Here is a 24,213-nt window from a genome sequence, read left to right as displayed (position 1 = left end):
TACCTGGCCACGGCAGTATTTTGTTCCTGGCCCAAACTCTTTGTGGCATATAGATGGCCACCATAAGCTTATTAGGTCAGTGATATTAGCAGATAAACAATGCATCTTTCTAGATGTTTCATTACAATTCATGTGTTTGCAACAGGTGGAGATTTGTTGTCCACGTTGGGGTGGATGGATTCAGTCGTTTAGTAGCTCTGCATCAATCCAGTATCCGGAATTGATTTGTCTTGACTTGATACACAGGGTAACCAATCAGGCGTTAGGTTCCGCCTACCAACTTTTGATGGGTCAGTTTGACAGTTTTAAGTCATTCATGAAGCACTGCAACGCAGGATCATGAAATGTAAATGTAAATAGTGAAATAAGTATATATGTATTTTACATAACATGAATCTGTATTTGAGTTAATTAATGACACATTTATTAACACATTTATGTATTTAATTCTATTTTTAATTAATTAATGACACATTTAAGTAATTATTTAATGATGTGTTTATTTATTTAATTGTGGCACTTTTAGTCCTCCATACAATTCAACTTGCTTACCTAGTTATAAATGTACATCTAGTCCTTTCCACAGTACCTGCTACGTTGTTCTGTGAGACCGATATCTTACAGAACAATTTTAAGGACATTAGACATTGAAACCACCTGTTATTTATATCAAAACATCGACTGTACTGCATATTTTCAGATCAAATAACTTTACTTCAGCAATGATGCCTACAAACGGATGAAATGCTTTGGCTGCATCCGGCTTTACATCAAGAAATGATGGATAATAAATGCCTTAAAAACTGATGCTCTAAAGTGAAGCCAGAGATAGGATAGGACTTCTTGTTTCTCTAATGCACCTTTACTTGAGCAGAAAGATAATCAACAATATAATAATCAGTGGCTCTTGGTGACAGCTGGCCTCTCTTCATTCAATACACCGCTCATTAGATGGTGAAAACAGTCCTTCAGTGATTGGAACCTTCAGTATGTAATGCTCTCTGCAACCCCTGGCAACCACGCCGAGCACCGTGACACCCAGTGGGGCCCCCGGCCTTCATGAACACTATCCTCAGGGAAAACATATGCTACACGCCGCGTTATTTATGCTTAATGAGAGGCCTCTTGGCAGTTAATGATACTCATTTTTAGAAATATTTCCATTTCACTGCTTTATTATCGACGACAGAAATTACAAAATGGATATGTAAATATGTAAATAAAATACTACAAGAGGAATAAACCATTAAATTAAAAAGTAGAGTAGAAATGTATTAACTTTTCAATTGATGCGTTTATTGTTTGTGTATTTGATTTATTATGAAATTTTAACTTTCTATTTTTGGTGTTAGATATCCTGTTTCATGGACTGCGGGTCTCCTTCATAAGGCGGAGCTTGTCTAAGAGACGCGGCTTTTAGGGGGCTCAGGCCAATGCTGCCCACTCTGCTCGATTAGAGGCAAATGCAACAGCCGTTAGATAAACCCACACCACGTCTTCAAGCTCATTTCTACATGTGGGTGGCGAAATCATTTCAATTAGACTTTTAGAGATGCAGCTCACTGACAGGGGCATTATTTGTGTTGAGAGGGACATTTTCTCCACCTGACCAGATCGAGCCACACCACTGCTTCAACCAGAGCTGCTGTGAAAAAAACTAAAAAACTAAGTAGTAAAAACCAATAGAGGGACTAGCCTTCCTAAAACATTTTAACTGCCTGTCCAACATGTGTGAATCCTGCTGTTGTCTTCACACAAATACAAAACCCTAAAATGCTAAAGGAAATGTGGTCGGGCCATTTCCTGTATCCCTTCTTGTAAAGCTTTGTCTCAAAGGTCACCCTTTCACAATGAGCTCTGACTCAGCGAGACAGTACATTCTGTTAACCCAACGCACCCAAAGCAGCATTCAGTTCTCAAATGTATCTTAGATGAAGCCACATGTACAGAGGAATCATGTCATTGTTATATTGTGTTTCTCAGACAGTATGTGCAACAGTAACAGCTTCCTACATGATGGACTGCAGTGAGGACAGCGTGTCCTCATACAGCTGTGCTGCCTGTGTAGCACAAGGTTGACCTTGAGACGCGAACACTTTCCCTCAGTCGATTGCTGCAGTGAACATGTCTTTGAACGCATCACTGCCAGTTTCACTGCCTTTTTAAAGAGTGTCCCCTCACACCGAAGCTTGTTTCCCCTGTAGTGACCATTGTTAATGAGTGGAGTAATGATGAGGACCACTGGCCATCTGCTCTCTCTCTGGGTTTGGATCAACGCTGGCATCAATGCTGTCACAACCGGTAAGGGATAACCTTTCCTTATCTTTGATGGATACTTCATGCAATAGTTGCGCGAGGTCTGAGAAGATGTCGTCCTGTCTGTCAGGTTCTAAGTGTGGGAGTCCTCGGGTGGGGAGCCCGATGGGCCGCTCTCTGAGGGTGGTTGGGGGAGCCCCCGCCATATACGGTTCACATCCATGGCTTGTAAGTAGTCCCACCTTCTTCTCTGAATATTATTTATTTCAGGGTTAGGGTTAACCCTGAGGATCACCTCAGTCTAGCAGCTTTATGTGAAGCAATGTCCGCTGCTGTGTTGGTCGGTCCTGCCTTGAGACCGGACTCGGGCTCTCGTGGGGATGTGTGAAGGTGACCCACTGAGGTGTGTTAGTGGAAGAAGAGACATGAAAGAGATTGAGAAAGAGGATATAACTCTTTGGATTTGTTGCCATTAGTTCAAATGATGTGTGCTCAGGTCTCCCTGAGGAACAGGGGCTCTCACTTCTGTGGAGGGGCCATCGTGACTGACCGCTGGATCCTGACCGCTGCACACTGCTTTGCATCACGCTCAAAGTACTGTTGTCCCTCGCCCCGTTGGTGCACTGTTCTGAATGCTGGTGCTTCATTGTATGCATTTTACAATACATCTAAATGGGTTCTTCTGTGTCTAGAGAGTTTCTCAGTGGTGTGACAGTGGTGGTGGGAGAGTTTGACCAGACTGTAGATGATGAAGAGGAGCAGGTTTTTCTCATCAAGTCGGTCTCAGTCCATGAGGAGTACCATCATGCTTTGCCTTTCCGCTATGACATCGCCCTGGTGGAGTTGAATCAGCACATTCTACTAGGCACGTTTCTATTTTTACCACAAGTGTATTTACTGTCACTCTGATTATGTTCTGCTCATTTGCTGCTATGGGATTTTTTAACAGGAGCCCATGTCCAGCCAATATGTCTGCCTTTGGCTAATGAGAGTAATCTGCCTGAAACCACTTGCATTGTGGGGGGTTGGGGCAAGATAAAGGAAAGTAAGTTCTTTTCTTATTCCCAGCAAATACTGTTAAAGCAGATGAGCTTTTCATTTTGTAATACTCCGCCCTTCTGTTTCCAAGAGGGTTGTCTCCCTGCGGTGGTGAGAGAGGTCCAGTTAGAGCTGGTGGACCCGGCTAGATGTAAACACGTCCTCCAGACTGTGAAGGGTCCAACCATTACCCAGCAGAGAGCAGCCATGACAGTTCTGTGTGCCGGGCCAGAGAGAGGAGGCAGAGACGCATGCCAGGTCGACATCTCGTCTATTAGTCCGTTATCACTTATTCAGTACCTTTACGTACCCTTCCCACTGATTTACCCCTCCCTTCCGGCCTGTCCAGGGGGACTCGGGGGGGCCTCTAGTATGTCCGGCAGGCTCAGGTGACAATCACTGGGAAGTCCTGGGTGTGACCTCCTGGGGGAAGGGTTGTGGTCGGAGTTGGGGAAACAACAGCAGCCGCCCCCCTTCCAGGAGAGGATCACCGGGGGTTTTCACGGATGTCAGGCTGCTGCTGCCCTGGATCAAGATTAAACTGAGAGAGGGTGGGTTAAGGTGACAAATCAGGCTCCATTAGCATAGCGACAATAAGATCTGTATGAACACTGGATCACATGGTCCCAGTTCAGGAGGTGAAGCCAATGCTGAAATGGCCTTTTGACTGTCAGACTGAGAACTCTGAGAAATATTTAGTAATGAATATTATAAATATTATATTATCAATATAATATATTTGTATATTTTAGCTTGGTTCTATATTTGTATATTTTCTCATTCTCATTCATATGTGCATTCTTTTGAGTTTTGAGTAACAAACTGTGTTATGTAATGGCCATCAGCGCATTGCTAGAGTACAACACATGAGAAAGTGACGTAGCTGTGGACAGCGCTAAATGTTTCTCTTTAGAAAGAGTTAGAAAGTTACACTTCTACAGGAGCAGAAGACTTACGTCACGTACATCATTGAGGACTTTTTACTGCTTGTGTGTTTAGCTGATGAGCAGAAGCAGGGAACTCCGTTATCAGGTGAGTGTCTTTTCTCGTGCCACAGACGCTCTTTTCCATCTATATATCATAAAGGTTCTGTGATGTACCCGTTATTCCGTGTGTGTGTGTGTGTGTGTGTGTGAGAACTCTGCAGCGTGAGAGATGGGCGTGTCACTGGCAGTGAGGGGTCACTCAGAAACCCCGCCCTCCCTGGGGATCACTATAACAACAACCAGTAAGTGAGCTTCGATACGGCCTGCACGTAACTGCGATCTAATATGAAGAAAGAGTGAATAGATAAATGATTACTACTCTGTGTGTGTCTTCAGGTTGTGTGTGTGGAGTATCAGTGTTCCTCCAGGTAACAGTGTTCTACTGGAATTTGATCATTTTGATCTGGAAAGTGACCCTTTCTGTCGCTACGATCGACTCATGGTTTCAGTCGGGACTCGGCGGCCAGTTGGTAAGTTTCTCCCAGAGACACACACCCACACACACACACACACACACACACACACACGCACACGCACACACACACCCACACACACACACACACACGCACACACATACACACACCCACACACGCACCCCCACACACACACACACACACACACATACACACTGTGAGACTAAAGCATGACTCTTTGATTCCGAAACATTCATCAGAGGGAGGTACATGTTTACACACGTATGCACAAATAAAACTCACACATGCACGTGTATTCCACATGCGCACACAGCACATACGCACACACAATTGTTATTCTTTTACAGGGATTTTCTGTGGAGGGGTCCTTCCTGGCCCAGTGCTGCTGAAGAATTCCCAGCATGCAACACTTGATTTCTCCACTGATGTTGACCGAACAGGGAGTGGCTTTGCCATCAGGCACCGTGGCGTCCAGGGAAACTCTAGTCAGGGTGGGAAACGCAATTAACAGTGCATAGCAACACAACTGTGTACTGAACACACAGGCTGTCCATGCACGGCACACAGTTCCCCTCTCAGAGGTTGTCTGTGGCACGAGCTGCACAAGTCACTGCTGATAGTGTTCCTTTTGTTTTCAGTGTCCACATGAGTGTGCGTGAGTGTGTGTCTGGAGTTGTCTGTGTAATAATGCATAATGCAATAATGGGCCTGTGTATGTGCCTGTGTGTGTGCAACAGGATGCGGAACAGTTGTTCTCGTCGATGATCTGACTCCTGTCCACAGCCCAAACTACCCGCAGTGCTACAGTGAAGACTGTGTCCTCCGCTGGGTTGTCCATGCTCCACAGGGACACATAGTTAAGGTGACGTTTCCAGGGAATCAAAGTTAAAAGGCAGCAAAGTTAACCTCAGGCAATCAGCGCTGATTCTGGTGTTGTGCTCCAGCTGGAATTTTCTAATTTCTACCTGGAGGAGTCAGATAGATGCCTGTATGACTCCCTCACTGTCCTGGGAGATGTGGAGGGAACAGAGGAGATTGGTAGGATGGATTCTTCTTTTATGTCTTCTCTCTCTGGGCTTCTCACATTCCTTTCAAACCCATAACCATTGTAATATTAGCACCAGTGAGTTGTATCTTGCCCTGTTTCGTAGTGGTGCTGTGTGGTGGCAGTGTTCCTCCTCCTGTCCTCTCCTACCACAGCGTCATGGTGCTTCACTTCACCTCAGACCACAGCATCACCCACAGGGGCTTCAGTGCAACGCTGACATTCATCAGCCATGCAGGTGTGCACACACACGCTGTTGACTAACTGAACTGTCTAAAGTCACTGTGCCTAAAATATAACTCCTGAGTGTACTCTTCTATGACCTGTTCAAATGTAAGATAGACCGAAGTAGGGGAGCATCTGTCTTCATCTGCAGGCTAATAAAGGATTTGTAAAATCAAAGAAAACCCAAGTGACATGAAGACTCTCTCTCTGCAGACCTTCACAGCCAGGACACTAGTGCGCAGAGCGGCCCAGAGGGTCAGAGAGGTCACACCGACCAGCGGCACATGGCACATGCTGCAGTGGAGCCCTAGTGGTCAACAGTGGAAGTGGATGGTGCTCAACGGCTCCCAATGGCAAGCATGCAGTTACTCCAAATTTGAGGAAATGAAGGAGATATTGCTGCTTGTCTCTGACTCCCTATTTACACATAATGACACAACAAGCATGAGGGGAAGTGTGAAGCAAGACATGCGTGTATACCAACAGTTGTGTCATGGGCTGACATTTCAAATTTAGATCTACTCAACCAAAAAGACGCCCCATGCTGTATGCTATATACCGCAGTCACCACAGTATTTTGATTGATTGTGAGGAAGGCTCTTTTAAAATAGTTGCTTTTCAAGTTCACTTGTGCAGAACTGCCAGTGAAGCGGTTGCAAGTTTGGATGTTAAGTTACTCAAAAGGTTCATGCAAATATTAATAATCTAGAATAGGTGGCCACCAAGGAGTTTTCTTCTAGTATAAAAATTCAAGCAACTTGGTTAAATTGCAGTGAAGTACAGGGCCCCCCGAGCAGCATCAACATAACAATCAAAGTGAACCCTGTGTTAAAGATACATTAATAACATTTCATAAACTTATGTACGTGAAAAATGTAGTAAATCAATGTGTGTTTCTCTACAACTGGGAGTTTAATTTCTGCTGCATGTTCTGGCAGCAGACCCGTCTGGACTGTAAACAGCAGTCCAGCGTTGAACACTTGTTGTAACACCCCACAAAATGGAAGCCTAGTTCATTTGACAACGTCACTTCCTATTTCCTCTCCTATTTCATGAGCTGCACTGAGATTTCTACGTGGCAGCAGTACTTTGCTCAGCATGTGATGTACTTCTGCTTCTCCATGCAGTACCGCCACAGGTCTGATGACCTCATGAAGGAAATCTCTCTAGGTTCAAAGGTAACAATTTCCTTACAAATGATGATACACAAATAGTTTGAAAGACACTTTTGATGTAGGACGTGGTAAAGCCATGTCTGATTTACAGTAATGTTGTCATCAAAAATGTGTACCAAGAGGGGTAATGCACCTGCAGGTTTGTTTTGAGATAATAGCAGTATTCCATTCCCGATTCTCTTTGTTGCAGTTGTCCAGCAGCAGAGCCCTGATGTGGACCATAAAATCAGAGGAGCCCAGACGGCATATGGACATGGGCTCACATGATGAAGACTACAGCAAAGAATCCCCAGGGCAACCTTTATATGCGTTTATATAAACTGATGACATCCCCAGACGTAGCACATGTTAGCATGCTACGATCCCATTGTCAGCATATAAGCAACATGCCCGAGTTGCTTCACAGAGCCACTACTCAGACTCTTATCACTTCTCTTCCTCCTAAACACAAAGCTGCATTTCTTTTGACCCAATGAGCTGTCCACTCCACAATCATTCCATGTGTTTCTGCAAATGTAAACAATGTAAACCTCTGGTTGGGTATCATCCAAAAGCCTTGCTTGTAATGAGATGATTAATGACAACAAAATATATGACAAATGTGATAATATAAAGTATAACTTAATTGGAAACCTCATGATAGAAAACACTCATCATTTATGTAACAAATAAAGTTGACATTTAAAACTAATGGGACTTTTTATTTCATTGGAGAGTACATTTGATTTAGATTCGTGTTTCGTGCAACCTGATAAATTATTGTCTTTATAAATAAATGTACAGCTTCTAAGTTGTCCACGCTATTGACTGGTACGTACTTGTCACGTCTGATTTGGAGAGAGAACTTTGTTTTCCTGTGTTTGTGAAGTAATACCTGTGAATCTCTCCTCCTCTCTCAGTGGTGTGATTCCAAGCCTTTGCTCCTCACCTTCATTATATTGAGATCTCTATTTCTATTGGTTCTTACGTCCCAGGCCACCTTTCACCCAGCATTAGGCCCCGCCCCCTTCAGAGGCTTGTGTGTGTGTGGGAGACAGACAAACAGTGTGGCCTGATCCAGGTAGTGCGAGGAGAGGGACACTTCATGCTTGTTGAAACGATGCATCAGAACTTGGTGAGAATGAGTCTCTCCCCTCACGTACCCCTACACTGTAACCTTCACAGTTAATCGTGAAAGCGCATGTTTGGTTGGTCTTGTCTTGCAGATCCTCCCGGTGGTGGTGGCTGTTTCAGTGATGGTAGTGACCCTGCTGTACTTCCTCCTGGGGGGACAGAAGAAGAAGCTGCCTGTCACTCTGCACGACCCTATGGTTAAATATCCTCTTCCTCTGGTAGACAAACAGGTAAACCTTTGACAAAACAAGTGTGTTCACACACAGACAGTTATTATTCAAGTCAACGGTAATCATTTCCTAAGACCTTTATTCGGTTAGCTGTCGTGTAACTGTCATAAAGCAATAAATAAAGCTCTTTTTTTACATCTAGATTACAGCGTTGGTTACCCAGTTCGGAACATTATAGATTATATAAAATGTTTCAGACCTGTAATGTATCTGTGTGACAGATGTGGCTGACTGAATAAATGGCCTGTGAATGGGTGCTTCTTCATCTGTCAAAAATTTGGACCATCCAAAGAACATATATGCACAAATTTCCATTTGAACTATTTACGTTTTTTATGAAAACTAGAAAACCGTGAGGCAAGTGACTTTTGTAGTAGTGGATAGAAAACAAAAATGTAATTTGATGTAGACTACCTGTTTTCTGCCTACTGTTCACAATCGAATTGTGCTGTTTTATATATATGTAGCTTGAAACGACCTCCACTAACAGAAGGTTAGGTAACTATATAGGTCGAAGGTACTATGTAAACCTCTCAGTCTCCTAGGAAATATACAAGCTGTGTTGATATTGTGCTGTCCTAACTTGTGTACCCACGTGCAGGAAATCAACCATGACACAAAGAAATTTCGGTTTGGCCTTCCATCTGCAAATCATATCCTTGGCCTGCCAATAGGTACGGAAACAGGCCTCTTGTATATCCTCTCTTCTTTTTAATCCTGCCAATGCTCCAAGCGGTGTACATGTACAAGGAGACTTGTAATGACTCTTGAGGGATTCCAACACATCATTACATTACATGTCATTTAGCTGACGCTTTTATCCAAAGGGACGTGCAATAAGTGCATTTCCACATAGAGATACAAACTCAGAAGAACAAGTAACAAGAAAGTACATTTTTCATCAAATAAGCAGTTTCAAAGGACACATCAGCACATCAAAGGATACTGGATGGTAAACGGGTAAAAGACATGGAGATATGGAGCGATAACATGCTACTTTTTCCAAATAGAACATGCTGGTGTATTCCATTGTTAATACAGTCCTAAACTGCAGTGTAATCGTGTGGAGGTTAACTTCAACACAGATTGTTTCCATCACAAGTCAACCCTCGTACTCTAACATTACCCCCATCTCCCCCGTCCTCCCCCCTCGTCCCCCTCGATCCGCAGGTCAGCACGTGTACCTGTCGGCCAAGGTGAACGGCAGTCTGGTGGTCAGAGCCTACACTCCAGTATCCAGGGATGAGGACCAGGGACATGTGGACCTTGTGCTCAAAGTAGTGAACACAACTGACATGTGGCAACAACATGTAGCACTATGGGTTAACTATAGCCACTACCTGGCTAACATAGTGATAACATTCAGCAGCAGCTAAATAAACATAAAAGCTAATGTTGCCCCTCACTGCACAATGTGAAAATAAATGATATATTTTTTGCTAGTGTGTTAGCAATATGAGAAGGAAATATGTAATGTTTACAAGAGAATCGACGTATTAGGTGGATGGTTTTATATAATGTCATATTGGTTATCTACATTCATGTGAGCATAAGAAGCTATGCTAACAATGCTAAGAGGTCAGAAGCAATGAGTGAACAACGTGTGTACTTTGTGTAACCCCAGGTGTACTACAAGAACAGCCACCCTTCCTTCCCAGAGGGGGGGAAGATGTCTCAGTACCTGGACAACATGTCCATTGGAGACGTCATTGACTTCAGGGGACCCAATGGACTGCTTGTGTACAAGGGACATGGTATGGTGTGACTGAATGTGTGTGGAGGAGTGTAGGGTTCCACCCGTCCCTTGAAATACGGAATCGTCCCGGATTTTCCGAGTTGTCTTCAATGCAGCATCCTATGCAAATAATCAAACCCGAATTCTGTGAAGACTCGTCCTATTCTTTCCCTGATTGGGTAATACTCGCTGCCATCGTTGGTTTGATTGGTTTGTTTTAGGTGCACGGCCAATCAGAGTCCGAGGAAGGCGGGTCTCTTTGCGGAATGCCGATTTGAAAGAATAGCGGAGCCAGCACCAGATACCCTCCCGCGCCCAGCTCTCAAGCGAATGTATGCGAATGAAGTACCCACGAGAGTGGGAGGAATCACTGCCCCCCCCCCCGTCAGCCGTCACGTCCGCACCGCCACCCAAACCTGAAATGAGTTTGACACCGCTGATTTACAGCCTCACGAAATTCCGCATAGTATCTTCCTTTTTGCACGCGTGGCAGGCGTCCCTTATTTTTCTGCAACTAGGTGGCAACCCTAGGCAAGAGAGGCTGTCCCACCAGCAGATGTCCCTGTGGTACAATACAAGACTGTCCCCATTCTAAAGTACAGCATTTCCCTCCTGCTCAGGTCACTTCTCCATCCGACCAGACAAGAAGTCAGAGCCCAAAGTTCGGAAGTTCAAGCATGTTGGAATGGTTGCTGGGGGAACAGGTCCGTGTCCATTTCTGTAAACTCTCAATCATTAATGTACTTTAATGCAAATACTGTAGTGAATCCAACAGAACATCTATCAATTACACACAAAGCTGTCATGTTTACCGTCAGGACCATAGGATGGTACTGTATATTATCTGAGATGGGGACATCATTATTTTACTAAACAATGAATGTTTTCAGGTATTACACCTATGCTGCAACTAATCCGCAGTATCACTGCAGATCCCACTGACGACACCACGTGCTCCCTCATATTTGCCAACCAGGTCAGCACTGGGTGGTGTGGCCCACGGACATCTTTCCTTGTGTGTCCTTTTGAAGAATAAATCACATCTCTTTCATTTACTCTGTCAGACTGAGAGAGACATCCTACTGAGGGAGGAGCTGGAGGACGTGAAGAAGAAACACCCTGATAAATTGAAACTGTGGTTCACTCTGGACAATCCTCCACAGGGTAAGCCAGCATGTCTTCAACTATGGACCTCGACGCAATCCACGACCCTCCGTTTTTAAAGGGAGTGAGGAGTCTGCAGGCAGAGTAAACAGGACACTTGTCAGGTTGCCAGAATTACGAGTCGAAATGAAAAGATCATATTTTATGTGGGAAAAAAAACTTTCAAAAGTTTAACACCCATAACGTGGGCTCTGGTGGAAACTCCCCATCGTGTTACCATAAAGAATATAGACTCCCTGTGAGTATTAGAGCAGCGCAAGGCTGCATGACTAGGAATAAATCTGCCTCTTAGGTTTCACTGCTGAATATTCAGAGTGGGAAACTGAACAAAGGGTTGTCGTCTGGAGGAAAATCTCTGCTGGCGGAGGAGGAAGATAGTTCTTGTGGCTTAGCACAACGCTCGCGTCTACCTTTGCATAATCCTTAAAGCAAGCAGAAATGAATGAGAATCAAGTGGTTGTATAACGTCGGCTTTTATTGGCTCTCCACTTGATCATTATTCATTATAACTATTCATTACTACTATATAAGTGTTTGTTAGCATTGTCTGTTTGTTACATTGTTATGTTATTACAATATGTAGATGAAAGTGCAGCTTGAACAAACTAAATCCAGATTAATTCAATGACCACCTGAAATCTTTCCCTGGAAAAAAAAAGCTAGCAGATGGAACCTTTACTAATTTCATGGCTGTTCATTCTGTACACATGACATCCAAGGCAGTCTGTCCATCCTGGGAGACGCATCCTCCTCTGCTGCATGTGGACAGACTGTGAAGCCTGCTGTGACAAATTTCTGATTTTGGGCTATACAAAATAAAATAAAATTCTCTGAATGTGCCACCTCATGTATGAGAAGAAGAGATCCGCTTTTCCACTTTGCAACAGTGTCTCATATTTAGTATTTAGAAGTAAAAGCCAGGCTTCTTTGGTGAAGAAGTAATAATAAGAAAGTAAGAAGTAATAATTTAAGCCATATCATCAGCACAGAAGCAGGAGGGAAGTAAGTGTTTTCATTCTGACCTTTTTCTGAAGTTAAATGTCTTTCTCTCTTTTGTCTTTGTCTTCAAGTGTGGAGCTACAGTTCCGGGTATGTGACTGATACCATGATGAAGGACCATCTTCCTGCTCCATCTGCTGATGTCCTCGTTGTCCTGTGCGGTCCTCCACCAATGATCCAGAGGGCATGTCTCCCAAATCTGGACAAGATTGGACACAGAACAGAAAACATTTTTGCCTACTAATGTTCTGATGGTGCAACGGCTGTGTCTATTTTTGGTTAAGTGATCACCTCTCAATGCTACGTTGTTTAACTAAGTGTGATGTGTGATTCCGGTGCAGAAGCAAACCCGTTTCTCTAAATCATCCCTTAAAATCACTATGACAATTTCTATGGGTACCCATTTAGGAACTCTTTCATTGCCTTTTGCACTACATCAACAGTAGGGCTATCTTTAATAACATACGTCTTTAGGCTAAAATGGGAACTCACATGAAATAAAGATGTAAAACAGCAGCGTTGATCACTTCATGCTACAAAATATTATTGAACTATGTGCCGTATACTTTCACTCATGTGAAAGAGCTGTACAGTAATGCGCAGGAATGTGAAAAGTTGACAGTATGAATTATAAAGATTTTTTTTGCAAATGTGTAAGGACGAGCCAACAGATGGGGCTTAATGTAATGCATACTTACTTAGATTTAAGCATATTGTTTGATATGTGTATGGTAAATGATGAATCTAAAATATCTATTTCTGTGTGAGGTCATTAGGTCAACCACTGTGGTGCAATGCTTCACAACAAATGAGTGAGGCTTGTGGTGCTTCTCAACACAACAGGGGAGGACTGAAGCTCACATTTCCCACATCCAGCGAAGGCATCACCACAGTGTGGGCGTGTCTTCACCATCATGTCGCCGTAGGAGTTTTTATCAAAACTTTAAAGTCAATATTTAATTTATTTGCGCGGTAAGGTAACTGCTCGCAGTTGTAGGACCATGGTGTGTGAGCGCAGCACAGACTTAGTGACGCCTTCTCGGGGTGGTTTCATTATTAGTTGTATCGTTTTGGTGGTCATACTCAGCGTAAACTCCCCGGTATGTGAGTGCGGAGGAATCAGCTCGGAGAGATGTCTCATCTGGGGTCCCGGGCTGAGCCCCGCCGTGGTGCTACCTGTCCGCTACTTCTTCATCCAGGCAGTCGGTTCCGACGGAGCAAACCTGACTCTGTCTCCAGGTAAATCGAGCACATACCCCGGGCAGTCCGGGTGTCAGACGTGTGGTCACGTAGACGCTGGGGCGGATGCTCCAAAGTGGCTAAGCTAGCTCATTTCCTCGTGTATACTTCTTTAAAAAAAGTATTTTGTGATGTAAGCCATCACTAAACCTAAACCACGTCCAACAAGGGTGTAAATCGAGTTCTTATCGGCGCGACGTGATGAATGAGCCCCCCACGGTGTAGTAACCCAACATGTCCCACGGATCCTGCTCGTAGTGCTCGTTTGAGGAGATCAGTGGGGGTCTTTGCTCAGCTAACAACAAAAGACAACCACGGGGGCTCGCTCACTGACATCTTCTGCCCGTGTGTTGCTCAGGTAAAGACACCTTTCAGGTGAAAATAAGTCCGCTGGACCCGAAGGAGCACATCCGTATCCACGTCCCCCCACCTCTGGACCGGGGGGACGGGTCCTTCCTGGTGAGGTACCGTCTCTACGGCACCGTGCTGAAGGGCCTCAGGTTGGAAGTCCTCCACCAAGACGCTGCTGTGGCCAAGTCGCCCTACTCCATCCGAGGTTGGTGTTTAGCCTTGCACCGAGAGAAACAATGCAGGAAAGGTGGGACAGGTGGCGTCTCCGTCCCCTTCGTCTAACTGCTGAGCGGGGTGTCTTAACGCTCAGGTCCAGTCTACCACGAGTACTGCGACTGTCCAGAGCCCTCGCCTTCCGTCTGGCAGAGCGCCATGCGGTGTCCCGCAGAGGAAGCTCGGGCCGCCGCAGACTTTGAAGCCTTTCCGAAGATCGACCTGTGGCGACTCCGAGAGGAAGTGCCTCAGCGCTTCGCCAACAGAGGAGGCCTCATCCACTACGCCATCATCAACAACCAGTTGTACCGCCGCACGCTAGGGAAATACACCGACTTCAAGATGTTCTCTGATGAAATGCTGCTATCTCTCACCAGGAAGGTACGGTTGCAGAAGTGATACTGAAATCTGAAATATCTTAACGCACGTGCCTCATTTCAGTCTTTATCTGGGATCTTTAATGAAGGTCCGAGTGCCTGACGTCGAGTTCTACATCAACGTTGGCGACTGGCCGTTGGAGATGAGGAAGGTGGACGCTGTGCCGGTCTTGTCGTGGTGTGGCTCTGACGACACGCGGGACATTGTCCTTCCAACCTATGAGGTCACACACTCCACCCTGGAGACCATGAGAGGTGTCACCAATGACCTGCTGTCCGTCCAGGGAAACGCAGGTAACACACAAGCTCCCTAATCCACAGAATTGATTTAAACTGTCTCTGCAATAGTGGTTATTCATGTTGAAAATGCGATTTGACATCCTCTTGGGATCGCGTTTCTGTCTTTTGGGTGTTTCTGTTCTGTTAATCGCTCCTTTCCGGGACGTGGTCGACGAACGACTGGCGTATTCTGGTAACGTGATGAATAGATTGAGGATGAGTCTCCAAACCGATTGGGGTTTGGGGACTGGCTTGGAGGAGTCTGGGTCTGTTCTCTGCAGGTACCTCTCATGGCTAAAGAAATCAGCTTTTAGTGTATGTACATTCGTAGATGAAGTTCAGTGTGATTTGGGGCTACAGTCCACACTGAGGTCACATAGAGACCAAAGGATGTGGAAAGAGGTTGAACGCTTATGAGACACTAATGTGTCCTGTGCACAAATTCAGCCCTGACTTAAACTATGGAATTACATTCCATAGATATTTTGACCTGCACACTGGATCAGTTTAGCTTTCCTTGTTATCGACCCATATGTAGTTGATCATAAAATGCTATGCACCTTACATCGTGACACTTCCTTTCATTTGTTCCAGGGCCTCCGTGGACCAACAAAACGGACCGGGCATTCTTCCGCGGCAGGGACAGCAGAGAGGAGCGTCTTTACCTGGTCTCTCTGTCCAAGGCGAACCCCGAGCTGCTGGACGCGGGCATCACAGGCTGGTTTTTCTTCAGAGACCGGGAGAAACAAGTGGGCAAAGCGCCGCTGGTTGGCTTCTTTGACTTCTTCAAGGTAAGGAGAGCCACAGTGTGTGGTTTATGTTGGTTAATTGGCTCAATTAACTAAGTGGACGATAATACTAACTGTTATATAAATTTATATTTAAATTATTGTGTATATCTTCTTGTGGCCTTGAGATATGAATGCACAATAAAAGAAATCCACTCAATTTTAGAATCGCTGGATGTTGAAAATGGTTTAACTCTTTCAGTACAAGTACCAGGTGAATGTGGATGGAACCGTGGCGGCATATCGGTTTCCTTACCTCATGCTGGGAAACAGTCTGGTTCTGAAGCAGGACTCGCCGTATTATGAATATTTCTACGGCCACCTGAAAGCAGGCACTCACTACCTGTCTGTCCGGAGAAACCTGTCGGACCTTCTGGAAAAAATCCAATGGGCCAAAGACCACGACGCCGAAGCACAAAAGATGGCCAGAGCCGGTCAGACAGCAGTCCGCGAGCTGCTGCAGCCCAGCAGACTGTACTGTTACTACTACACAGTGATGCACATGTACTCTGAGCGGCAGGTCGGGCAGCCCACGCGGCACGCCGACATGGAGCTGGTGCCTCAGCCCGACGACCACTCAGCCATGTGCACATGTGAGCGTAGGATCCCCAAAGGAGAAGCTAGTAAGAAGGATGAACTATGAAGGGACCGGCCTTCAGGCTCTACTTATATGCCATTCCGTCTCTGAGGCCTTCATGGCTCATAAAGAAATAAGCTGAACTGAATGTTCCTGCTCCTCGCAAGAAAATGTGAATTTCAGTTTGAAACAAGTATAACAATTCTGATTTGTGCCTTTTAGATTAGATAGCACAGCACTTTTGAATCGTTTAAATGGTAATTGAGTGTACTTGTGTTATGTTAAGTGTATAATAACCTGACAGTGAGAACCTTTATGTTTTCATTACTTTTTACAAGCCCTTCAGATCAACTTGGAAAAAAGTGTCCTGTTTACGGAGTCTGCCATGTTTCTATGGTAGCCCAGAACGGATAAACATGGAGGGGCTACGTTACCTGAGCGCTAACACAAGCAGCCTTCAGACTTCCTAAAGTAGGAGCTTAGCAGGTTCCTCGGGTTCTTCGTTGTCGGCTTTCGTTACCGCCGTCCTGTGAAGCGTGAGCCAATGGGTTTTCACTTGGTTGGAATCTGTTGGATCTGGATGTCAATAAATAATCCTTCACACTGTCCCTTTAAACTAGGAATTCCTCTGCCGTGTCATACCAGCCTGCAAGAAATTGGTCGGTCTTAACATAAGAACGCTGCTCTTGTTTTTATACTGTGTCTCTAGTGTGGCCTGGTCAATAATTCAAGAAACCAAATATTAAATTACATTTTTTGTAAACTTGCCTTTGTTTTGGATATTTGTATGTAGTGTTTTTTTTAAAATAAATAAATCTGAAATAGATTGTATTTTTCATAGTTTCTGGAAAGGTCTCACACTATAAAACACCATGAGACCTCAGTTTCTACACATTCACCTCCTCCACAGGGGAGGCTGCTCCCCCTGTAGGAGGAATGTCAGCATATGAAGAATCGGGATTGGTTTAAATAGGCCGCTTACCTTGTACAAGAGTGTAACGAAAAGGCACTAACATGTTATAAGTAAAGAAATGATAACGCTCAAATTGCAGTTTAATGTGTATATATTAATATATATATATAATAACATACATTTACACTACACTATTTTCCAATTCATCCACCATTTTTAGACATTTATTTCATGTTTAAGAAGTCATTACAAACAAGTTCTAATAGTGTATATTTTTAAAGATTTGTTATTAATATCTTCATCCTTTCAGAATTGACTCTAAATGCCGTATGTCAGTAAAAGGTTAAACATCAGCTGTTCAATTACGTTAGCTAATGCAGATACGCCACACACTTAGTCACACAAATGCTTTAACGCACCTACAATAATGCAATAATATACAATATAAATGGAAAGAAAACAACAATTCACGCAGACTAGTTTAAAGTAGAAGTACACACCAAAAGTCCTCCTTGTCTTCAATGCAACGTTTTTTGAAAATGTTGCTGTTAATCAGCAAATAGAACACCTGGGAGTTTGAGTCCAACTGTTTGATGCACCGCAGTTGAAATAAACACCTGGAAGAAAATAACACAACCTTCTCTTGTAATTTAAACACTACATCTTATAATGTCAGGTTGTTCCTCCAGATATGGCCCCAAAAAACCCCCAAAAACATACAGTTAATTGATAAATTAAGTTATTGGTACCTCCAGAGAGTCCCTCTGACTCAGCTAAATTTAATCATGAGAGTGAGAGAGTCTCCCTCTTTCTTGGTGACAATGGCCTGCATCATTCCTGAAGGCGTATAGAGATACCTTGAGCCTTTGAAGAAGTTCTCAATAAAATCTCTGTCAATCTGGTCACACTTCCCAATAGCGGCCTCAAAGTTGTTGCTGAGGACGCCATAGATATTGCCCTTGTCACTTTTCTTCCCAAAGAACAAGAAGAGGGCATAGCAGTCCTTGCCGATGGAGGTGCAGAAGTCCACCATCTTCTCGTACATGGTCTTGTTGCTGGACTCCTTCTGGGCGATCTGGACTGACTCGCTGCGGGCCTCTGTGGGGATTCCATCCTCCTGGGCTTCCTCCCTGTCGTGCAGGTGTAGGACCTGCACAGCGATCTGGATCTGAGGGTTCTTGGTGGGCTTCTCCAGCATGGCCCAGACCCAGTCGGCCCCCAGGAGGATGCGCTGCTCGGGCGTCATGGCCGTGCAGTTGAAGGTGTCTGTGATGTTTAGGCTTACACTCTGAGAGATGTATGTCATCAGGAAGACCTGTTGGAAGACAAGTTTTAAAGACTACCAAAAAGAGTTCTTATGGAATTCTTATGACGGAGGTACTGTAAAAGTAACCAACCTGGGTGAGCACCTCAGGGCTTGGGTGGAACTTATCCTCTGGGTCTTTGAAAAGGAGGTACTCTTGAGTTCTGGATGAGGCAGCAGTGATGCAGTCGTTGAAAAGAGGCATGGAATTGTTGGATTTAGCAACGGAGGGCTTCAGTGTGGCGAAGATGCTCGGTTGAAGGGACTTGTTCTGGTCATTGGACGGGCGCTTAAAAGAGGAGTTCTGGAAGGGGTTAGAGTAGGGTCTGCTCATGGCCTGGCCCATCGTGGACTGATAATGGATATCAGGGATCAGTCTCCTGAGTACACTGGAAAGATTATTGGTAAAGGAATTTTGAGGTACATCTGTATTTATGCTGTCCTACCATATTGTCTTTTATTTAATGTTAAATACATGGTTGTCTATTTGTGTGGTTTATTATAAATCGGCCACTCCTGTACTACTGTACTCTTTCTACTTCTGTCCACCTACAGTATGCAATGCACAAATACAGTGGGAGTAACATGTTGGCTATCTAAATTGATTAAAGGCACTCACCAGGATGTGTCTGGAGGTTTCTGCAGATCCAAAGCTGCCCTGCTGAGATGCACAGGTGTGTATGGTGCCGTATGTGAGGCTCAGTCTTCCGTCTCCTGACGTGAACAGAATTCTCAGTTGAAAAAAGTGAACTATCCCGGGGTTCTTGCCAACAGCGTTAGCATGGGTGTGGTGTATGTAACTTGTCACATTTTAGGTAAGTCAACAAAAGACTCATCTTACCAGTTGACTGGGATCTGCCTGAAGGGTTTGATCATAACTTTTCAAAAGGAATTGCACAGAAACAGGGTGAAATGATGCATTATTTGTGCTGATACCTGAACAAATATTGTCATCATTTTATAATGTTGAAACATTTCTTTTGTGCCTAGTTCAAGAGTTTTACTAAACACAGTAACGATACATTGACCAACATTTCCATTTCTTTTTTAACACATAGTTACTCGACACCGGTGTAAAATCATTAAACAATACATTTATTAAATGATACTTGCAAGTAGAAGACAGAATTGACAGATGTACAAGTCATGCATCAAGGCAACTCAAAAAGCTTCTTCTCCAGCCTGTAAATATGAAGCTGAAAGATAACATACTGAAACAGGGGGCTTTGTGCATCACTAAGTGCCCGGAGTCTTAAAAGCTCTGCTGACTATAATCAACACTATTGCAGTTTTTATAACTGATATATCATCCTTTTAACCCCATCTCCATAGAAAACGTGTATCTCTTTAGCTGCTACGTACTCCACTGTGTTCACCAGTAAGTTTCCCTCAGTGTCTCGCTGATGTTGTGTGAGTGTTCAGTTCATCGGACCTTTGTCAGTGGAAACAGCTGCCGATGAGTGAGAATTCTCTGTGTCCTCATCGCGACAAATTACCCCTTCCACATCACAGTAGGGACTTACAGACCTTTTTCAGTACCCAGAGTTATACTGTTTACAGATACTATTGTTTATTAATAAGCTGTGTGTCTCACGATGTGGAAGTGACTGGTATCACCCTGATGTGTAAGGGAACATTAGGCTTGACCCAAATTTGTTAACACGGTGTTTTGTTAACACTGTAAAATGAAATGTAACAAATACAAAGATGTAAATGTGCTGAACTTAATAATAGTATCTGACACCTGATCGTCCAATTATGACTGATACTTGACCCAGCTATTCGAGTCAATATGTGCATCTCTCACAGACTCTGCTTCCCCTTTTCCATTATGGGTGAGTTTTTCCTGTGCCGATGTGAGGGTTTCAGGATAGAAGATGTCATTCTATCACTTTTAAGATACAAATGGCGATAGTGCCTTTTTATTCATTTAGCCTTGCAAGAAAGATAAGAACTTGTAGGTGTTTTCAGTGAACGGATTATGTAATGGTGGCACCGTCCCCAACTCAGCTCAATGGTATCTGATTACCAGTGTTGTGTTCCCAGCATAGCATACAACCCCAGGCGGACTATTATGGCGCCTTTCCACCGAGCGGTACGGTACGGGTCGGGTCGGTACCCTTTTATTTGTGTCTCCACTGCCAAAAGTTGAGAAAAGTACCAAAAATCGGCACCGTACCGTACCACTTTTTGGGTACACTTCGGTTGGGGTACCTGGCACAGTTGTTTGGTACTAAAGGGTGGAGCTAGACTCACTGTAGAACGTTGATTGGTTGAAAGAGTGTCGTCATTTGCGCGTGCCGCAAGGGGAAAGACAACACACGAGGCGCCATTTTTAAACTACAACACTGTCGTAACAATGTCGCTGCGCAGCATTTACTTTAACAGCCACATATTGAGAAGCAAGAACAGGATCGGCTGTATGTCCTCCATTGTTGTTTGCGGTTAGCTTTCAGTTTTCGCGCGATCGAATTACGTCAATCTACTTTCCGTCCAATACCACACCTATCAAGTGACGTTACCACTACTTTCTGGAATACACCATGCCTATCAAGTAAGGGTACTGTTGGCGGTGGAAACGCTCGCCAAATCATGGTTAACAGACACGACCCGTACCGACTCGACCCGTACCGTACCGCTCGGTGAAAACGCACCAATAGAATGCATTGCTGCTACAGGACATAACACCTTCCCAAGGAACTGGTCCTCGCACCTATGTGTGAGAAACTCCCTCTCTAAAAACGTTCTTTTCCAAATCGACTCACGTCGATTATAGGACCCGTCTCCAGGACCCTTTTCTCTGCGAGCCGACTCTGGTCGGTGAAAGGTAAAGACTGTAGTAGCTCCAACAAACAATCTTTACAGTTTGACTCTGTCAAACAATTCAGGCTTTCCTGCTGTCAGGAGTCCTCTCCAGCCCAACACGTCTCAGACCAAACCTTATCATTGAGCAAGGACGTAACCACGCATTCTTTATATTGAGAAAATACCAATCTGTCCCCCCCCAAATATATAGCAGAAAATGTAATGTAATTGTAAAATGTATGTTCTCCTTTTATGAACCCTGTCAATGGATCGGTCTCTTGGCTCGTTGGTTCTCACACACCGCTGTCAGGCATCTTTCTCTCCAACGTGCGCTCACTGAGCAACCAACTTCATCTGCTGGAGAGGAGAGACCCATACCTGCATACCCTTTTACTCCCCTCGTGAGTTCGCTTCATTCATGCTGCTCGGTGTTTACATGCCGCCGGCGGGCAACGTGCAGGAGGCACAGCGGACACATGACCAGATACCACACATGTGCCTCCACACATATAGATTTACCTACAGACAGAGGTTTAACCATGCAAGGAACACACATGGTGAAAAAACACAGGCTCCTAGCCACACCTCTGCTAGCCTGCCATGTGGTTGTTAGTTTCCAGCTAGCCCCTTCACTCACATTTTACCTTTTCTCACACAGATACACATTTTTGTATTTTGTAAATTCTCTTAGTGACTATTAATAATTCTTTTGATGTCAATGATGTAAATTCACGCTAGCTATCAAGCCCCTACACCGTTCCCAACAACTGCCACTACTACTATGGGTGTTTAATTAGAAGTTATACATTTCTACTTTTTTAATGCTGAAAAATATCTCCAATATTCTGTAACTCAAACTGACCTATGCACTTTCCCTGGACACAGTGCTGAAGAGAATTCAGGTCATCATCAACCATATTCCAGAGGAATTATCTTCTTTCTCTATAGCGTTTTGTGAACACACAAAGGTGGTATCTTTACATTTCAATGTGATCCTCCTGAGGAACTCAACACAAATGTCAATGTATGTGGCTGAACCTCCCTCTGTGACCTTTGATCATTTATTTTTTCATCAAATATATCATAGCCTTTCTGCATATCACATGTTTGTCATGATGCCCCATTCTTCCCATTCACGTAGCAGCAGAGTATACACAGTAAACAGCGATATCTTTTGAGGGCACATTGCATAGATAAACAAAGGAAACAGTAAAATAAATACCCCAAAGGGCTGATGAGTAACAGTATAGTTATTGTACAAAGGAAAACAAAGATTTCTGTTAGTGGCACATGATGACTGTTTCCACTGGTGCTCCTGAGTCCGGCACAGAGTGACTTCAGAGGGACTCTGAGGTGAGAGCAGCTGGATGTAACAACCCCACAGTGTTAGGCCAGGTCTCGAGGATCAGGGGTTGACAGCATTAGTGAGCCAACAGAATCAGGTCATTATCCTTCAAACTATCCACCTGAGACCGCCTCAGCTCCTTCTGCAGCTCGTCTCGGCTGAGCAGGTACTGGAAGCAAAGCATCATGGGAGTGGTAATGGGTTAGATAGCTTACGAGTTGTTGTTCAGCACTGAGCTGAGATCAGTTTACACAATTCGTTTTAGTTGATCTGGGGATTAACGGATAAGACCTCCACCTTGCTTTATAAAACACAAACAAAAAAAACACACCAAGCAAGTTTTTTATTTCAAGTCAACGTGGATTTAAGTATGGTCTTGATTTGGAATGTAGAACCATAAGAAAGACTATCAGTGTCAACATAGGTATTATTAGTTGTAGAAAATGTTACCAGCTCTTTCTGAAATTCTACACATAACATGTCAACATGACCGCTCACAGCACAACCAGTTACAGGCCAGCTCAGCGACAAGAAGCAGCTTTTTTGTCATAAAACAAACCAATTATTATTTAAAATGTTCAACGTCTGTTGTTAATTTTGTAGTAACAATGTTAATAATAACAAGGTAAACATTACTAATTTGTTGTTTGACTGTACATTGAAAATAGCAGCTTTTACTCGGGCAGTCACAGTAAGTCACTGGTTTTAATGGTTTCTCCCTCCACAGTTCTCCATCTGAGTCACTGGAAGTCTGTTACAAGCATGAGGAGCATCTTGTGTGTGAGTGAGCTGCATGAGTCATTACCAGCAGCTGGTGCGTTTGTGTGTGTGTGTGTGCTTACTGTGAGGTTGTTGATGCTTTCAGAGAGAGCTTCTATTTGCAACATGGTACCCTTTGTGATCGCCTTCTGCAACACACACACACACACACACACACGCACACACACACACACACACACACACACACACACACACACACACACACACACACACACACACACACTTCCTGTGAAACAATGATGACTTACCTCTTATATGTATTGGTTTCTATTTCTTCAAGTACACAGGAGTGTACTATACAATGCGGCAGTTTGGTACCTGTAGCTTCATGCTGACGGAGCCAATCTCAAACATGCACTTCCAAGTAGGATTACCATGGTAATGGTCAGTAGCCATTTTGGCTCAGATTGGTCCGCAGTGTGCAAGCTGGCGTCATAAACAGCCATGAGGATGAGGGTGATGATGATGATAATGCTGAATGCAGGTTAGTGGTTAAAGTCAATGAGTTTTTCTTCATCTCTAGGAGTGGTGGTGATTTAAGAAGAGAAACACAGGAAGTATTGAATGCTTCCTGAGGAAAGGATATATCCCTAATAGTGTACATCCAAGATAAATGAATAGATAATGAAATCTCCCCTCTTTGCCTTTTGTGTAGAAAGAAGGAATCACCCTTTTGTCTGATGTTGTTTATTAAATTATTTAGTAAAACTTTATACATTTACATGACCACATGTGAGCTTTCTTAAGCAGAGCAGGATTTTCTTTCCTATAAAAATACTATTACATCAAATATGAAAATAACAGTAGAAAACGACCACCGTCTTACCGTTTAATAATCAGCTG

The 24,213-nt window shown here is 44.0% G+C and overlaps 6 protein-coding genes across 9 annotated transcripts in view; 4 read left to right on the top strand and 2 right to left on the bottom strand.

Annotated features, from left to right (window-relative positions):
- The first annotated feature begins 2,125 nt into the window (after positions 1-2,125).
- Positions 2,126-3,165, top strand: LOC134131239 (ovochymase-2-like). The gene is made up of 4 exons (XM_062562984.1): positions 2,126-2,301; positions 2,387-2,484; positions 2,753-2,850; positions 2,949-3,165. The coding sequence occupies exons 1-4, from the start codon at positions 2,217-2,219 to the stop codon at positions 3,163-3,165; spliced, it is 498 nt and encodes a 165-aa protein (XP_062418968.1). The 5' UTR covers positions 2,126-2,216.
- A 37-nt stretch (positions 3,166-3,202) lies between these two features.
- Positions 3,203-7,804, top strand: LOC119196199 (ovochymase-2). The gene is made up of 13 exons (XM_062563062.1): positions 3,203-3,301; positions 3,386-3,552; positions 3,644-3,845; positions 4,294-4,326; positions 4,432-4,522; positions 4,617-4,750; positions 5,062-5,205; positions 5,452-5,576; positions 5,659-5,752; positions 5,866-5,997; positions 6,198-6,337; positions 7,112-7,162; positions 7,350-7,804. Exons 2-11 carry the CDS (start codon positions 3,502-3,504, stop codon positions 6,293-6,295), a joined length of 1,104 nt encoding a protein of 367 aa, XP_062419046.1. The 5' UTR covers positions 3,203-3,301; positions 3,386-3,501; the 3' UTR covers positions 6,296-6,337; positions 7,112-7,162; positions 7,350-7,804.
- Positions 7,805-8,182: 378 nt separating this feature from the next.
- Positions 8,183-12,916, top strand: LOC119196187 (NADH-cytochrome b5 reductase 2). The gene is made up of 9 exons (XM_037451689.2): positions 8,183-8,273; positions 8,365-8,502; positions 9,104-9,176; positions 9,673-9,779; positions 10,127-10,256; positions 10,858-10,941; positions 11,128-11,213; positions 11,302-11,401; positions 12,472-12,916. Exons 1-9 carry the CDS (start codon positions 8,244-8,246, stop codon positions 12,642-12,644), a joined length of 921 nt encoding a protein of 306 aa, XP_037307586.1. The 5' UTR covers positions 8,183-8,243; the 3' UTR covers positions 12,645-12,916.
- A 252-nt stretch (positions 12,917-13,168) lies between these two features.
- On the top strand, positions 13,169-16,987 carry poglut3 (protein O-glucosyltransferase 3). The gene is made up of 6 exons (XM_037451688.2): positions 13,169-13,639; positions 13,998-14,195; positions 14,301-14,584; positions 14,670-14,874; positions 15,454-15,650; positions 15,850-16,987. The coding sequence occupies exons 1-6, from the start codon at positions 13,402-13,404 to the stop codon at positions 16,288-16,290; spliced, it is 1,563 nt and encodes a 520-aa protein (XP_037307585.1). The 5' UTR covers positions 13,169-13,401; the 3' UTR covers positions 16,291-16,987.
- Positions 16,988-17,280: 293 nt separating this feature from the next.
- rep15 (RAB15 effector protein) lies at positions 17,281-19,376 on the bottom strand. The gene is made up of 3 exons (XM_037451690.2): positions 19,060-19,376; positions 18,535-18,829; positions 17,281-18,452 (listed from the first exon to the last, which is right to left on the bottom strand). The coding sequence occupies exons 2-3, from the start codon at positions 18,784-18,786 to the stop codon at positions 17,907-17,909; spliced, it is 798 nt and encodes a 265-aa protein (XP_037307587.1). The 5' UTR covers positions 18,787-18,829; positions 19,060-19,376; the 3' UTR covers positions 17,281-17,906.
- A 138-nt stretch (positions 19,377-19,514) lies between these two features.
- ppfibp2b (PPFIA binding protein 2b) overlaps positions 19,515-24,213 on the bottom strand; it is a 51,162-nt gene continuing 46,463 nt past the window's right edge. For 3 of the 4 annotated variants that reach the window (XM_062563060.1, XM_062563061.1, XM_062563059.1), the window contains one exon: positions 19,515-23,498. In XM_062563060.1, coding sequence (XP_062419044.1) covers positions 23,331-23,498 — 168 coding nt within the window. In that variant the 3' untranslated portion in view covers positions 19,515-23,330. The remainder of the gene's footprint in view (positions 23,499-24,213) is intronic. The other variant, XM_062563058.1, reaches the window with a different exon arrangement.

This window comes from Pungitius pungitius, chromosome 6 (genome assembly GCF_949316345.1).
Source record: "Pungitius pungitius chromosome 6, fPunPun2.1, whole genome shotgun sequence".
Lineage (NCBI taxonomy): Eukaryota > Metazoa > Chordata > Actinopteri > Perciformes > Gasterosteidae > Pungitius > Pungitius pungitius.
This window is presented reverse-complemented; position numbering and strand designations above follow the sequence as displayed.

What these genes read in the sequence shown, in the direction of transcription:
- LOC134131239 (XM_062562984.1), top strand. Translation starts at nt 2,217, where the DNA reads ATGAGTGGAGTAATGATGAGGACCACTGGCCATCTGCTCTCTCTCTGG. An exon ending in CATCAATGCTGTCACAACCG is followed by an intron (nt 2,302 to 2,386) that starts GTAAGGGATAAC and finishes CCTGTCTGTCAG; the next exon opens with GTTCTAAGTGTGGGAGTCCT. An exon ending in ACGGTTCACATCCATGGCTT is followed by an intron (nt 2,485 to 2,752) that starts GTAAGTAGTCCC and finishes ATGTGTGCTCAG; the next exon opens with GTCTCCCTGAGGAACAGGGG.
- LOC119196199 (XM_062563062.1), top strand. Translation starts at nt 3,502, where the DNA reads ATGACAGTTCTGTGTGCCGGGCCAGAGAGAGGAGGCAGAGACGCATGC. An exon ending in CGGGACTCGGCGGCCAGTTG is followed by an intron (nt 4,751 to 5,061) that starts GTAAGTTTCTCC and finishes ATTCTTTTACAG; the next exon opens with GGATTTTCTGTGGAGGGGTC. An exon ending in CCAGGGAAACTCTAGTCAGG is followed by an intron (nt 5,206 to 5,451) that starts GTGGGAAACGCA and finishes TGTGTGCAACAG; the next exon opens with GATGCGGAACAGTTGTTCTC.
- LOC119196187 (XM_037451689.2), top strand. Translation starts at nt 8,244, where the DNA reads ATGCTTGTTGAAACGATGCATCAGAACTTG. An exon ending in TATCCTTGGCCTGCCAATAG is followed by an intron (nt 9,177 to 9,672) that starts GTACGGAAACAG and finishes CTCGATCCGCAG; the next exon opens with GTCAGCACGTGTACCTGTCG. An exon ending in TCTGGACAATCCTCCACAGG is followed by an intron (nt 11,402 to 12,471) that starts GTAAGCCAGCAT and finishes TTTGTCTTCAAG; the next exon opens with TGTGGAGCTACAGTTCCGGG.
- poglut3 (XM_037451688.2), top strand. Translation starts at nt 13,402, where the DNA reads ATGGTGTGTGAGCGCAGCACAGACTTAGTGACGCCTTCTCGGGGTGGT. An exon ending in AAACCTGACTCTGTCTCCAG is followed by an intron (nt 13,640 to 13,997) that starts GTAAATCGAGCA and finishes TGTGTTGCTCAG; the next exon opens with GTAAAGACACCTTTCAGGTG. An exon ending in TGCTATCTCTCACCAGGAAG is followed by an intron (nt 14,585 to 14,669) that starts GTACGGTTGCAG and finishes TCTTTAATGAAG; the next exon opens with GTCCGAGTGCCTGACGTCGA.
- rep15 (XM_037451690.2), bottom strand. Translation starts at nt 18,786, where the DNA reads ATGGGCCAGGCCATGAGCAGACCCTACTCTAACCCCTTCCAGAACTCC. An exon ending in GCCCTGAGGTGCTCACCCAG is followed by an intron (nt 18,453 to 18,534) that starts GTTGGTTACTTT and finishes GTCTTCCAACAG; the next exon opens with GTCTTCCTGATGACATACAT.